The sequence below is a fragment of the Crotalus tigris genome, unplaced genomic scaffold, assembly GCF_016545835.1.
Source record: "Crotalus tigris isolate CLP2741 ecotype Arizona unplaced genomic scaffold, ASM1654583v1 scf7180000017903.3850313, whole genome shotgun sequence".
Classification (NCBI taxonomy): Eukaryota; Metazoa; Chordata; class Lepidosauria; order Squamata; family Viperidae; genus Crotalus; species Crotalus tigris.
This window is the reverse complement of record NW_024096713.1, coordinates 2,237,565-2,253,480: the sequence shown is the minus strand read 5'-3', so window position 1 is coordinate 2,253,480 and position 15,916 is coordinate 2,237,565. Positions and strand designations below refer to the sequence as shown.

At 41.3% G+C, this 15,916-nt stretch overlaps 1 protein-coding gene across 3 annotated transcripts in view; it reads right to left on the bottom strand.

The window, feature by feature from the left end:
• CCDC85A (coiled-coil domain containing 85A) overlaps positions 1–10,047 on the bottom strand; it is a 63,074-nt gene extending 53,027 nt beyond the window's left edge. For 2 of the 3 annotated variants that reach the window (XM_039344378.1, XM_039344379.1), the window contains exon 1: positions 8,358–10,047. In XM_039344378.1, the coding sequence (XP_039200312.1) occupies positions 8,358–8,606 (249 nt within the window). In that variant the 5' untranslated portion in view covers positions 8,607–10,047. The remainder of the gene's footprint in view (positions 1–8,357) is intronic. The other variant, XM_039344380.1, reaches the window with a different exon arrangement.
• Between the last annotated feature and the right edge of the window lie 5,869 nt (positions 10,048–15,916).

The window sequence follows — 15,916 nt, the reverse complement described above, 5'->3', positions numbered from 1 at the left end:
GTCAAGGACACAAAGGAGACCTGTGAAGGAAAGGAGGGAAGGATTGTACTTCCAGACTTGCAAGATTCTGTCAATGTAGCTTTTACAATAAATAATATTAGCTGTCTGATTGTGATTCCTATTACCCCATGAGACTGAAGAGGCTGATATCTTGTAAATTTTCTGTTCTTTTCCAAAGACAGAAATTTCAGGAACGGTTCTGATTCTCAAGGAACTCTGCTATCTGCAGAGCATCTGGCAGAAATTTTGTTGCAACACCAGAAGCAAGTAGATGAAGAGATGAGCAAATTGCAGAATGCCACAATATAACTAACACAACAGCTGAGGCAGAATTTGCTCCAACCCATGGCAGAGCAACAACTTGTAGCTCAGCCAATGCTTCTGTCTTCCCATGGAAGCACACTGGAGAACTTTGCAGAGAACCAGGATCATTTCCAGATATTCACAGCTCAACGGGATCTATTTATGGCTGGCAGGCCAATGGCATTTCCCACTGATTTTTGTGCTGAAAAGGAAGCAACAGCAAAGCAGACTATACTGTTCATTGAGGGGAATGATTCAGAGTTGAACAACTATCATGACTTCATGTGTAAATTCAAAGGATATTTTGGGAATTCCATGCAAAGAATCATGACAGATCATGTATTTCAGACTTTAAATTATTTGCTGGCAATGTGGGATGGAATGACTTAGCCCTGAGTGATCAGTTTAGAGAAGGATTGACAGGGGACCTAATAGACTAACTGGTGAGACAAGATACCCCAATCACTCTGGAAGCATTGATTCAAGCTTGTTAATAATAATCTCCTCAAGTTTTAGAAATAATAGATCCCTGACTGAAAGAGTTAAGGCAGGGAAGGAACAATAAGGGGAAAAGAATCTCTTTTAGCAATTCTTCCCCTGATATCACTCCTCCCAGTGACCTCTTCAGAACCCAGTCCAGGAGAATCTAGGCAAACGTAGAGCAACCAAAAAAATCACTGTCATCAGAAAAGAAGCAAAAAAAGAAGTGATCAGGAATTGTGTTTGTACTGCAAGGCCACTGGACACATAATTATCTGGACACAGATAATTCTTGGTAAAAGCACAAGCCTTTGACATAATAAATGAAAGGCAGAACTTTACATTAACAGAGTACTTAGCCAACAAATCCCCAGCTCATTACAAAGCAGCCCACCAGGGAAACTTCATTGCCTCCACCCAAGGACCCTCCATCCTTTAAGGAGAGCTTAAACACTCAAAAATCAGCAAACATACTTAATTATTCCTGTTATTGTTTCTTTATGTTCCAGGCAGAAGATGGACTTTCTGTTCTTATAGACTTCTGAGGCAACCACTAATTTCATAAATATATAGACAGTACAGAAACTAAACTTTTCTACTCAAGCTCTAGAAAGCCCAATGATAGTTGAGACGATTGACAGACAGTCAATAAGAGCAGGACTGATTTTGCAGTATCCAGCTCTTTTGCAACTGACAATTAAAGATCACGCAGAGTGCATAATATTCTATCTAACTGCCTCCTTGCAAAAGCCCACTGTCTTAGGAATAGAGTAGGTTCAGCTGCATGTTCCAGTTGTAAGTTGGGCACAAGCGATGTTCTCATTCCCTTTGTTTAAATGACAGCAGCGTCACTTACAAGCAATGCACGTTTACCCTACCAGCAACCCCTCAAATACAGGTAGACTGTAATGGAGCTTGCCTATTACAGTCATTGAGGGTGATTAAAGTGGATCACATATATGACCTGATGGAGCAGATTTTATAACCTTTTTGGTAATGAACATTAAGCAAACACTGCAGCCATCAAATAAACCCATTCTTTGCTATAGGGCATTTCTATGGAAAAGAAAAGGTAAGTGCCTGCTTTGGCAAAAACATTGCATACTTTGTTAATATTGACTGTGGAATACTGCAAACAGCCATAAATACATGCTGGTTGCCAAGTACCCAAAATGTAGATACAGGACTTGGAGGGGGGTGGAATTTTGGAATCTGATCATAAGTCTCTCTTGGAGAGTCCATCATAACTTATACAAAATTACAGAACAAGGAAGGATTGGCACTATCAGAAAAATATGCAGACTTTACATACATTTTGGGGGAAGAAGAGGCAGTTGTGTTACAACAAAGACCTGAACAGAGTGACAATTAGAGACCATTATCCACTTCTACTTATCTCAGATTATATCAGCTACAAAAGGCATGCATCTTTACAAAACTAGACTTGAGAAGTGCTTATAACATAAGCACAATAAAAGAAGGACATGAGTATTTAATTCATACAAGTTATGGCAAATTCAAATACATAGAGATGCGTTTCGGATTGGTTAACTATGGAGCTGTTTTTCTAGACTAATAAACAACATATTTGCAAACATTTTAAATAAGTACATGATGGTGTACTTAGTTGACATATTCGTTTATTTCTAAGATCCCTTCTTGCATGTCACCCGTATCAGAAACATATTGCAAAAAATATGGGATAAGTTCTTTGCCAAACAGAGAAGTGTGCATTTGATCTGCCTCAACTGAACTATCTGGGCAACAGAATTTTCACAGAAAGCATACAGATGGATCTAGCAAAGTTGGTCTATGTTATCATGGTGCATGCACATACACACACACACACACACACACACACACACACACACATCTCCTGTAATATGAAAGATGTACAATGCTTTCTGGACTTTGCTAACTTCTACAGGAAATTCATCCTGAATTTTGCTCACCAGATAAAAACCACTGTCCCAGCTCTTAAGAAAAGATCAGCAATTTTCCTGGTCTATCTAAGAACAGGCAGCATTTCAAGAATTAAAACAAATGCTTGCTTCTCGGTGCCTCTTCAGCCACCCTGACTCTCTGTGATGAAGAGAGCTGCTTCAGATGTGGCTGTAGGAGCAGTCCTGAACCAGGTGGAAAAAGGAGGGGGGATTTACTTTGGGGTGCCTTTTATTCCAGAATGCTCCTCCCAGCACAAAGGAACTATGATATTTTCCATAAGGAGTTGCTGGCAATAAAAAATGTTGTTTAGTAATGGAGACACTTTTTGGAAGGAGCAGCCCACACTATACAAGTCTGTTCAGACCAAAAGAATTTAAAGGTCTTCCAAGAAACTAGACTCACAATTTATTGGCCTTGTTCCAGTGATTAAGCAAATAAACCAAGTAGCATTCCAGTTGCAACTGCCAGCATCAATGACAGCTCACCCTATATTCCATCAATTTTTGCTGGTGAAAGAGGCATCTCCCTGCACCCTGCTATATGAGGGAGGAAAAGTACTTCAAGCAGTGCTAGACTGTAGGTGCTAGACCAGGAGTAGGCAACCTTGGCTCTTTTATGACTCCCAGAATTCCTCAGCCAGCGTACACTGAAAAAAGATACCCAGAATCAGAAAGATCATGGAGGCAGCAAGAGGTGTGCATGAGCTGTAACTGGTGCACTGCTTTTACAACCAATACCCTAATAGTAGTTGCTTGCCAACTACTAGACTTGCAGAGTTTGGCACTGACCAAAATGAACAGAAGGGGTTCTTGTTTGGTGGGGAGGGTGCCTTGGGGGTAACCATGGGAAATATTGCAGACATATATACAGATATGAGAGGGAAAGATCAACAGATTCCCAATGGAGGGGTGGCTCTACTGGTGTACCTGATTTAGGGAATGCCTCATATGGTCTTGGAGAGTTATCAGCAGATGAGAGGAGCTAGATTTTGTTTTCCCAACCCACAATCTATCTCCCTGGGTGGCTCAGGAGGGGAGGATGAGTCTGAAGGGGAAAGTGATATAATAGTATGTGGAAAGAGCTTGGAAAACTGGGCAAAAAGATGCTGCCAGGGAAGTGTCAGATAAGAAACATAGCCTGCAATTGGATAGTGGGCAGCAGCAGAGGTTAAGAGATTCTCCTTAATTTCTTGGGCTATAAAGGAGATAGGTAGAGAATTCAGACTTGCAAGATTCTTTACAAGTTACATTAGAATTAGATGATCTAATGTAACGAATGTAACTAATTCTATAAGGAGAATTAGCTCATCAGGCTGTGGTTCTTACCTGGTTTATTACACAAGGTCGACAAGCCACAATGATCCATTACTTCCTACGTTCAACTAAACAAATTCCTCTAATAGATACTGTGTTTCCCTGAAAATAAGACCCACCTCAAAAATAAACCCTAACCTGATTTTTTGGGGTTGGCCTAATATAAGCCCTACTCCAAAAATAAGCTTGGTGGTGGGCATGGCCAGCACAAGCGGTGGCAAGTGCATGGGAGCTGATGTGTCCGGCAACCGCCGCAGCCCACCGTCTTTGGAGCAGCACAGGTAAGTCCAGTGCAGAGGCTGCACACTTTTCGCCCAGAGGGAGACTGGAAGCTTGCAAATGGGGCACTTGGAAACTGAGGGATTCACTCCATTTCCAACCACCCCACTTTCAAGCAGACAAAGCTTCCAGTCTCCGTCATTTGTCCGTCCGAGAGAAAAGTATTTGGGTGCCTATGGGGCACTTGGGCAGCTCCAGCCCCTCCCCTAGCTTCCTCGCCTCGTGGCAATGGCTACACGGCCTCCTGCTGCAAGTGGCCACAGAAGCAGGCCAGCAGCCATGTGGGCTCTTGCTGGATGGAGCTATTGGTGCCGCTGCCATGAGGCAAGGCAGATGTCGGGGAAAAAATAAGACATCCGCCAAAAGTAAGACTTACTGCCTTTTTGGGAGGCAAAAAAAAAAGACTGGGGAAACATGGTAGGAAGGGATTTCTCTATTTTGAGTCCTGTGAAACTGCTACCCATTGAGATAGGTAACATTTCCTGAAGTTTATTTTCAAGAGTAGGTCACTTGAGCATCTCCTCAACTGGCCGTACTTAGAATGCTCCAAATGCTGGGGAAAGGCCTCTCCTTCACTGGAGGAGACAAAAGCAAACCACTTATCACATGGCCAATTCTTATAGAAAAGATTGCCATGCTGCCTTGAAAAAAAATTTACATATTTTAATATCTCCCATTTCACAATTTTTGCTTACTAATTAACACAACCTCTTGAACTTAAGAAATCAGTCCATAAGCACTGAAAGCCCCCCCCCCAGAGGGAGAGGTGATTGGGAAAATACTGGAATGTGCAGAAATGAATAGACTAACAATGACAATTGAAGATAAGACAGAGTCAGACTACTATGAAATCTGGGGAACTTTTTATGATTGGCTGAAAAGAGAATACGGTTAAAAGATAATTAACATCAATTTAGATGGAAGAAGAAAGAGCAGAGAAGGAGGGAGACCCAGGCAACACAATATTGAATAACTGGAGGTTGTATAAATATTTATAGAAGTATCTACCGAGAAGGTTAGATAAATAGAAGTATTAATGTAAGAGAAAATTAATCTTATTGTATATAATACAGATAGGGAAATTTGGAGAGAGGTGTTGCTCGAACATTACCCCTGAATTGTATCTGAAGAGGGATGAGAGGGAAGAAAGGAGAGGAGAGAGAAAAGACTAAAGGAAGGGAGAAGGAAGTAGGAAGGTTGGAGGAGAAGAGGAGAAGTGGGGAGAAAGGGGAGGAGAGTGGTGAAGGAAAGAGAAGAGGAGAGGAAGAAGAGGGAAGTAGGGAAGAGAAGAAAGGGAGAAAGAAGGTAGAGAAGAAGGAGTGTGGATACAGTGAAAGGGGAAATGGGCAAGCAACACCAAAAGTCATGTGTATGTATTTATTTCATTTTATTAAAAGTATCTTATATATGAATGTAAAAAGAATGTATGTTAACATCTGATAAATATCACAGTAAATGTATAGGGGAGAGTTTGGAAAAATAAAAAAATATTAAAAAAAAAAAAGAAATCAGTCCATTTTCAAAAGAGGAAGGAAGACAGAGGTCTCATTCCTGTGCTGTTTACAAATTTAATTTCAACCATGAAAAATAATGTAGATATACAAAGGAAAAAAAACTCCCTGAAAAAAAAACTCCTGATGACTTCCCAGACATATCCTTTTGCTACAGGATCCTTCTGGAATGTTGTTTTGACAGTCACAACTACCCGGCTGGAATGTATTGGTATTTTCCTAACTAAGAATTAACCATATCAGACCTATCTTACTTTAAGATCAGTTAAAACTGGCTTGGTGCTTACCCACCATAGACTAAAATGAAAATATTCCCTTTAGTCAAGCTTAGATTTTATTTCCACATCTGTACTTTTTGCACCAATTTCAGAAAACTCTTGCTGCTGCTTTTTCAACTTCACAGCGCAGTCTATACCCTTGAGATCTCCGTGTGATCTCCCTTCCAAATACTAATCCAAATACTAATCTCCAATCCCGCTTAACTTTTGCAAACCAGCCAAACTCAGCTAAAGGTACTTAAAGAGTACTGTCTCCATTACGGATTTTTAGGGAGCTCTTTGAAGCTATTTCGAGGTTAGTCTTTTATAACATGTATAAATCCTTCCATTCCCCACCATCCAGTCAGAGCTGAAGAAACTTCTTGGATGAGAAGCAAAACGTCTTGAAAGAGAAAAGAGAAAATCCAATTTGCTTTGTGAAAAAGCACCTTTGGGACTTTTATAACATGGTTTATCTATCCTGATACTCAGAAGATAATGAGGACAGGATTAATATTGCTTTAACAATGCCTGAAAGGTGTCAGAAGCCTTTATAAATCAGTATTGCAGAAATGGTCTAAAATAAAATCCAGCTAGGTATGTATTGGTAAGGACCGTTGAGGGGGTAGTTATGATCAGGTCAAGTGCCTGCTCCTACTGGACTGGCCTTTCCAGATGAAGGGCTACCTACCAGCAATCACTGTATAAAAAACTCAGGAGATAAGGCAGCGCTCAGGGAGGATATTATTAAACAGCTGCCTTCTGTTCTTCCACAGGGCCTTTTACATCAACTTTCCAGTAGTAAGGTCCTTTTATTATTTGAATGCATTAATTAAAATGCAGCAAAGAATATCTTTCTGTTATTTGTAGACTGCCTCAGAAGACAGTATCCTGGGCAGCATATGTAAGCAATTGTCAGTAAGTCAGTAAACTCTGCCTGATCGCAACAGGGTATCTTTCCAAGTATGCTGTCCAAATATGTTTGGACAGGATAAGCTACAAATTGAAACTAGTACTTTATACCAACAGAAGCATTTCACTGCAGTACATAACAATCACAGTGATATGCATTTCACTGTGTATCACAGACACACATAAAGAAAAGAAAATTGATTTTAGATTTATCATGTTGTTATGTTTTTAGGATGTAAACCTCCTGGAATCATCTTTTTAATCTGGCAGTATACAATTACAGTAAAACAAATAAATAAAACTAGGTATAGGTTTGCAAGCAAGAACCACTCCACTCCATGTATCCTCAACACATATAATGATTAAAATGTTGGTATTTCATTTTTTCCTATCCATGTTAGCAGGCTGGCTGGGAATTCTGAGAGTTGAAGGCTACACATCTTAAAATGTTGCTGAGGTTCAGAAAAACTGAACTAGAATGTACCTTGTCTATGGAGATTCTCAGTCATGGTTGTCCCAAAGGTACTTTTTCAGGAGGCAACTGGACTTTGTTTTTTTTATTTGAAGACGTTTCGCTTCTCATCCAAAAAGCTTCTTCAGCTTTCACTGGATGATGGGGAATGGAACTCATGGATGAGAGCTTCTTGGATGAGAAGCCAAACGTCTTCAAAGAAAAACAAGAAAGTCCAGTTGCCTCCTGAAAAGCACCTTTGGGATAGAATGTACTTCGCAAACACACAAGAGACCTTCTGCTATTATGTCTTCTGAGACTAAGTCCAAAGAAAACTTTTTTGGCAAGGACAATAACAATAGTGGGTTAACTAAAATTGTATTTTTACATATAATTAAGGGTGGGAGAGTGAGGCTAAATCAACCTTGAAATTCTCCTGTACAATATCCACCAACTTATAACATGCCTTTGTGTAGGGGTAGGCAGTTTGTGGAGCCCACTTGCCTTTTACTAGAATCCCAAGATCCAACATTCAGCAATTGTTAAAAAGGACATTTAGCAACTTTTCCTAACCTAGTTCTGTGGCTATTTACAGCATGCTGGTGGAGGGAACTCTGGATGTTGTTTTCCCAGTGGCCTGGGAGAAGTTCAGATGGAGGAAAATAAACTTAATGCTAGGCATTTATTCGGAGGACCAGAACAAAAGCACACACAACAATCTTTCAAACAAAATCTCTACCTAATTTGCCCATCCCTACCTTTTTTCATTATAGCCGTCTATATGATCCTGGATTTTCTGCAAGGGGCTACATAGCTGCATTGTGAATTGCAAAGACTAGAAGAACTTCTCACCCTGCCTTTGCTTCCCAACTCCTCCCATTTCCCTCTCCTGCAAGCATCCTTTTACCTTGAGCCCCCGGATCTCGCCCAGGTGGAGCTGCAGGCGGCGATTGACCTCCCGGATGAGGTTGCTATGATCCAGCATGGCACTCACTTTCTCTGACTCAGCTTTACGAAGGCTACGAATGAGATCTTCTTTGCTCCATTTCAGCAGCTCCTCATCAGTAACCTTAGAGAGGTCTTCAGCCTGCCCTACCCCACAACCTTCTGATGCTGCCGAAGTTCCAACTCCACTGGAAGCCACCACTTTGGACATTTTGGTGGGCAAAGTTTCTTCCTGATGTCACGGCAAGAAAGATGCAGCTTCCAAGTATCTCCTGGGAAAATCCTCAAGCTTCCTCTGAGCACCACTGAAGAGGAATGAGGCAAGGATCCCTTGAAGTCTCTGTCCCCAATCCCTGAGGGTCCTTAAATAACCCCTTTCCTTAACCAATACAATTGCTGGGCCAGGTAGGCAACTGAGTCTCAGGGGAGTCAAACAGCCTTCAGAATCCAGCAACAAGAGCTTTTGTGTAAAGAGAAAGTCAGCCCTTCCTTCTCCCAAAGTTTCTTCTGCCAGCTCTTGTTCAGAAGAAAGGAGAGTCCCCCAAGATGGAGTGGAGCATTCTGAGGCCAACAAAACCCTTCACTCACCCTCCCTCCGTGCCTCTTGATAGCCAGGGAGCAAAGGAGAGTTCTAGCAGTTTTACCGCCCAGCAAAACGGAGCGACGATCTTCAGCCTTAGTTCGACTGTTCCTCGAAAGTCAAGAGGGAATTCTGTAGTTTCAATGAGACACCTTCGAGCAAGATGGTCTTCTTTCAGAGGACTGAGGAGACCGCGTCCCCCTTTGTGGACGAACAGCCGCACGTACACTGAAGTGACTCGGGCAAAAGATAGAAAGTGACATCGGAGCTTGCAAAAGGCGGCGTTCGAGTCACCCTCCAGAAGATCCTGGAAAGGTGGGCGCCCTCACACGCGTCCAGCGAAATACAGCGGGATGAGTGGCTTATTTGCCCCACGAAGAACCGGCAGCCGAAGCGCCCGTTGCAAAACAGGTTCCATTGGCGGTGGTGGTTGTATCTTCCCCAGATAACAAGGCGCACCCGCTCCTTTGGAGAAGGCAGGGCAGCTGGGACTGGCACGGTTTGCGTACGAGACCCCGGAAAGGAGGAGAGAAGAGAGAAAAGTACAACTGTCTAGACGACGCATTCAGGCCGGCACACACACTGAGAGCAACGGGTGGGGCGGAGCAGAGGGGCAATAAAGTGCCCTCACCAAACCTCCGGGATAAACAGACTGGGTGGATCCTGGAGCAGATGCAGAGAAGTGCGTGGTTGAGCTGGTGCAAACATCCCCCCGGCGCCCCACTTCCCAAGGAAAAGCCCGGCACAAAACCTTCCACCCCTTCAGCAGCAGCTCAGGAATAACGGGACATCCCTCACACGCCTTTTCTCAACTGGGCTCATCCCTCGCAGCCATCCTCCGCCTCAGGAGGGAAAACCTCCTACCGTTTCCACTTGTTCCTCTGCAGGGCGTCTTGCCTCGCCCCTGCAGCCCGTACGGAGGGCTCGTTTCAGCGGCGTCGGGAGCTGTTGCTGAAACCGACGCTCCCCCAAACTGCCCAGAGCTTGCATTTGGGTCTACGGCTGTCCCGCACACGCAGCGCGGACGGCATTGCTCACTTTGCAAAAGGCCAGTGGAGCTAGGACTAGGAGGCTGCCGCTTTTCACCCGGGAGGCGGCGGGCCACGTGCGAGTCTGGAGGGAGGGAATAAACCGGTAGCTCGGAGCAGCTCGACGGCGCCATCTCCCGGCGACCGCTGGCATATTTTAAACCTGTGATGCTTAATAACGATTTTTTTTTTTTTCATATGCAACGTTACATAAAGCGGTCGGTCGAGGTTGACGTTCATGGCGGCGGCGAGTCTGTGGTTCTAGTCTGCAGAGTGAGTAGGAAGACGTGCCGCAAAGCCGGCTTGCAACGGCGCGAACTCAGTGAAGTAATGCAAATCTCCACCGGAGGAAGAATACTGTTATTAAACTCCCTCTAAAGATGACCGAACATGACAGCTTTCATAGCACCCAAACTTGAAGTCGTTGTTATTCCCCGCCAATTATTCGGCCACTCCAAGCAATGATGTCATTGTTTTGTCGTGGAAGAAGGAAAGAAAGAAAAGTCCTGGAGTTGCCCTCTCCTGCGTTTGATCTTTTGTACCTTGGAGGTAGCTTTTCCACAGGCGGTTTGCTGTCGTCTCTGCTAAATTTCTGCGCAAGACACTGTATTAAGTGCCTTACTCCAGCAAGGTTTTATGTCTTTTTAAAAGACGTTTTAAAATGTCTTCCCAAAAAATTGCAAATGCAAAACTGTGCAATGCCCACTCCTCGGTCTTTTAAAATGTCAAATCTTTTTAGGGAGATTCTCGATCATCCAGGTCCTGGTTGTCCCAAAGGTGCTTTTTCAGGAGGCAACTGGACTATGTTTTTCTTTGAAGACGTTTCGCTTCTCATTCAAGAAGCTTTTTGGAAGAGGAGCAAAACGTCTTCAAAGAAAAACAAAGTCCAATTGCCTCCTGAAAAAGCACCTTTAGGGTGTCACATCTTTCATTTATCCTTGCATGAATGACCTGAATTGTTGCTATTTTTGTTAAATATGGAGGTTTCTTGGGGTGCCTTTCCAGACTAGCAGGGATGCATAACATCTTCGCAACATCACTTAGACATCTGTGAATGAAGATAAAGCATTACTGTTAGGTTGGCACATTGTTAGTTGAATGATTGTGGAACATGCTATAAATCACATGCAGAAATGAACTAATCCACCAGACTCCTGAACAACTGCTAGCTTCTGTTTCAAAGCTGCAGACCTGTTGTATGCATCTACAGTGCATTCAGAAAGTATTCAGCCCCCCCTTCACTTTTGTCAATTTCAGCCTGATTCTACAGTTGTTGGAATTCATTTTTTCTCATTCATCTATGCCTAGTACCCCATAATGACAGTGAAAACAGAATTTTAGAAATGTCTGTAAATTTATGAAAAAGAAAAACCTGAAATATCACACTGGTATAAATATTCAGACCCCTTCACTCAGTATTTTATTGAAGCACCTTTGACAACAATTACGGCTCAGGTGTTTTGGGGAATGACGTACACCTGGATTGTGGGGTTTTCTGCCATTATTTCTTGCAAATCTTAAGCTCAGTCAGGCAACAATCAGTGGACAGCCATTTTCAGGTCCCTTCAGAAAAGTTCAATAGGGTTCAAGTCAGGGATCTTTCAACAACTGTAGAATCAGGCTGCAGCATAACAAAATTGGCCAAGAAAAAGGTCTGAATACTTTCTGAATGCACTGTACTGCATATATGTATTTGTGGCAATGAAAGCTTGGTTGAGAATTTGAAAATGAACTTGTGAGGAAGCAGTTTAAATGACTTGAAAACCACAGAGTAGAAGCACTTAACGGCAAATGGAGCAGAGTTAGAGAAAGGATAGGCTTAGAAGCATGAAAATGAAAAACTCTGATTTTTCTCCCAGTGCCTCTGTAACACTTAATCACAAATGGGTCAAACAGGACAGTCAGAAAACAACATCCTTTTGCTTGCTAAGAAGTGTTAAAAAAAAGCTGGGAGTCATCCCATTTCAAAAATATCTTTATTCCATTTAATGGTGTCTTAATTTAAAATGCAAAGTAGTTTTATGATTTCATTGCAGGGATAGACTGAAGGGGATTAACTCTGATGTAGAAATGTAGGTGAAGAACCAATGAGTTCACATCAATGCTGATCATGGAGAACAATGCAAGAAGAGGAAAAAAGTGGTTTGTTAGAGAGTTGTGTTTTCAGCTGTCCTTGCAGGTTGCTGAAACTTACCATCTCATTTTCAAATGGAGGATTCCTAGGAAGGCTGGTCCCTGCAGGTTGCTTTTATTCTTGGATAAGAACCAAAAGGCTTTCGGATATAAATGGCTATAATGCATGTGGTTTTATAAAGAATGGAGCAATTGATGCTAGGTAGTGCATGGGAGAGTGACCTATATGGCTGTCCACTACCTTTGCCTTGGACTTCCATCACAATGAGACATCTTCAGCAGTTCGTCCATAGCATCCTCCTGCCCCATTGGCAGTCCCAGAACACAATGACAATCCTTAACATGAGTAGGCTAAACATGGAAGGCAGCGCAATAGTGGCCTGATTAGAAGTAGCAGAAGAAGCTGGTATTGTCAAGCAATTGTGAGGCTATAAGATTTAGTGAATTAAGTGAATTCTGTATTTGTTCCTGTACATAGCAAGGAAATATGGATTTGATAGAAATATGTAAGAATTTGCCTAAATGGACAAAGATGGCTGAAACATTTTTAAATCCAAAGCAACCAGGCAATACTTGGAAGCAACTCAAGCAAAAGAGTAGAAGAAAGAGGGGAGGTACAACAGAATTTTGCCAAATTCTGTTGTTGTAATTACTGTAGTTAGTCTCAATAAATATAGTTTTAGTCTTCCTATAGAGTTGATTTTTTTATCTGATCTGTCTCATGGAGTAGGTTACAGACATGTCCATATTGGTTTGGGGGCAATGGTATGGAAATCTTCTGCAATTATTTTCAGATTTTTTTTCAGTTTCCTAATCTAATCTACAGTCCCCAGAATTCCTAGGGCTCTCCCATTCAAATACCAAATACCAATTTTGCTTAGTTTTTCCAAAATCAGCTCAAATTAGTTTAGTGCTCTCACTGTTGGTACAATCCTATAAGATAAAGTATTACAATTCTAATAGGGAGACAAATAAGGACTGAACTCCCAGCTTAATAAAATCAGAACTTTGTGCATTTTTGCTTCTAAAGATTTGTGCATTTTTGCTTCTAAAGAAGTATAAAGACTCCTATAATTTTGTTTTCATTTATTCATATTTTTATTTCCTTAGACTTGATTGGGGACTCATTGTTTCTGAAGACTGGATAATCATTTCTTTCATTCTGTTTAAATATCTGCATCCCCAGCACATTATAAATAATACATGCTTCTTGTAATCTACATTTGTTCCCAAATATTCCACTGAGAACTGCAATGTCATCTTGTGAATCAAGATGAAAATTAATTTAATGGAACAAATCAAAAGTTTAAGAGAAAGTCATTTGAGCATTATATCCAAAGTAACTATTGCTCTGTCAAAGTAACTATTAGACTTGCAAATCATAGCAGTTTTGGCTCCTGTATCCTTAACAACTTTGTCAAATACAGGATTGCCAACTGCCACTAAATTTATTGACTGCCATTTTAAAAAAAGAATGTAAAAATATTTGTCAGCATATTTCACTCTTGCTGCTTCTCTTGCTTTAAAGCTATTGTATTTCGCAAAGGTAGAGAGAATGCAGGCAATATTCAGTATTTATTACTATTTAAGGCTATCATTTTTATTAATTTATTTTGCATCACGCATTTTGCATAATCCTATTTATCCAGTCAAAGTATAGTACAAAGAGCAGGAATGTACAGTATTCTGAACAGAAGGTTCAAACACCTAGAAAACTGCCTTGTACTGAGTAGAAATATGCAGTACTGTCCATTACAGCCTTCTCTTTCAGATATACTAAAACTGCAAGTTTCAGTACTTCCTGCCAGGGTGGCCATTGACTTCCTTTAGGAAAGGCCTGAAGCTTTGGCTGTGCCATTATGCCTGGGCATGAGCTTTGGCAATGGGTGTATTAAATAGATATATGATATTCACTGGCAGACTATGATTGTTTTACTGAATTTTTAATTATGGCTTTAGGATAGTTTTATGGTATTGTTTTGGTTGGTTTTTTTTTACTCTTTCTGTTGTTTTAATTGTTTTGAGCTGTCCAGAGTCATTCTTGTCACACTCTACAAATTTAATAAATATCTGGGGACAGTAATCGAGGAAAGCTGATCTATGTTCTAGAAAATTGTCAGGCACAGCCAATCAACTCCACATATAAAGTGTTCAAAAATACTGATTTATTGCTCAAGCCTAAGCACAGGAATCTCCTAAGGCTAATGGATTTGCATCTGGATAAAACTAGATAAAGTTCAACAGCAATTAAGGGGGGTTGGACTTCAATTTCTTATGACTATGTAGAAACTCTACACTAGTTCCTCGCTTCATTCCTCCCCTTGGCTTTGCCAGTCTCTCTCCTACAAAAATAGCATGCAGAATCTCACTGTTTTATCATGGAGTTATAACCTCTTCTTAACTAAATTTATACTCCTCCTGCCAGTGTAATACAGTGGATAGAAAAGGTTTGAGGAACCTGTGGCTTTGAAGTGTTGCAAAGCAATAATATTCCCCACCATGATCAATGCTGATGCAAATTTGGGACCACCAGCCACAGGGCCAAGCATCCCAGCTTGGTAGACTTCCACATCCAGAACTGGATAATTTTTCATCTGTCATGGTTCCGACAGATGAAACTCTTTAAAAGAACTTCGAGGCATTGTTTACCTTAAAGAATCTTTTATTCGAGAAACAAAGTATCAGCATTACATAGTTGAAACCAGAAACTAAATTCCTGTGCCCGGATACAAAGTAACAAAGTGCAATTCCCTCCTCCAATAAACAGTCATAAATCACATTCCCCAATTAGCTTGAAATATGGGCTTTCTCCCCAGCTCTCCAGCCTACCAAAACACTGGGCCCAATATCCTTGGGTTCCCATGATTAAGTTATTATTATGACTAGCTGGACTCTCATCCCTATTCCCCCTCCCAGCAGCAACTAATTCTAAAAGTAATAGAGAAAATGGCTGCATTTACATTTGTTGCAAAGCAAGAACATCCGATGTTAGCAGCGTTGACAATCAAACTAGATTTTTTTCAAAATATCAAATAAGACTATGCTATTCCACACTTGGCTTTTTAAATGAGTCCACACTTTTGAAAATGTATTCAAGAGCCATCTAAATCAGGCAAGACAGGGAGATGCTGGGATCCAAAGGTGCAGTCTTAGCAAGAGACAGTCTGATATTGTGGTTAAGGCATGAAGTGGGAGGCTGCAATTTCTAGTCCCACCTTAGGCACAAAGCAAGCTAGGTGACTTTGGACCGTCCACTCTTTCTCTGCCTGAGAAAGCAGGCAAAGGGAAACCACTTCTGAGACTATATCAAAAAAACTTCAAGAACTTGTCCAGGCAGTCATTGGAAGTAATGACTTGAAGCCCCCTCCTTCAAAAATAGAAGTTCAAAACTACTTCTCTTTTGTTTGAAGCTTGGACATTAAAGATCTTCTGAGCTGATATTCTATTTGTTGGGAAATTCTCAAGAGGTTATGATTTCAACAGTCATAGTTAAAATCTGTACAGTTTTTCCACTGCTACAAAATTTTATCTATTAATATATAGTTACCCAACTTTTCTTAAATGTTATCTTGTTTTCTGAATTGCAGAAGCCACAAACAGCAAACCAAGAGAAGAGATTAGGTAATACATTTTTTAGAGTTAGAATGCTTTCGTCCAAAGTTACATTTTTTTTGCCAGGGAAAGATGTCTAAGCCTGATGTCTAAGGTGGCTCTTATTATGCACTTATGCCCCAAAACCAAGGCCCTGAAGAGGTATTTTTTGCTGCAGGAGTTGAAGTT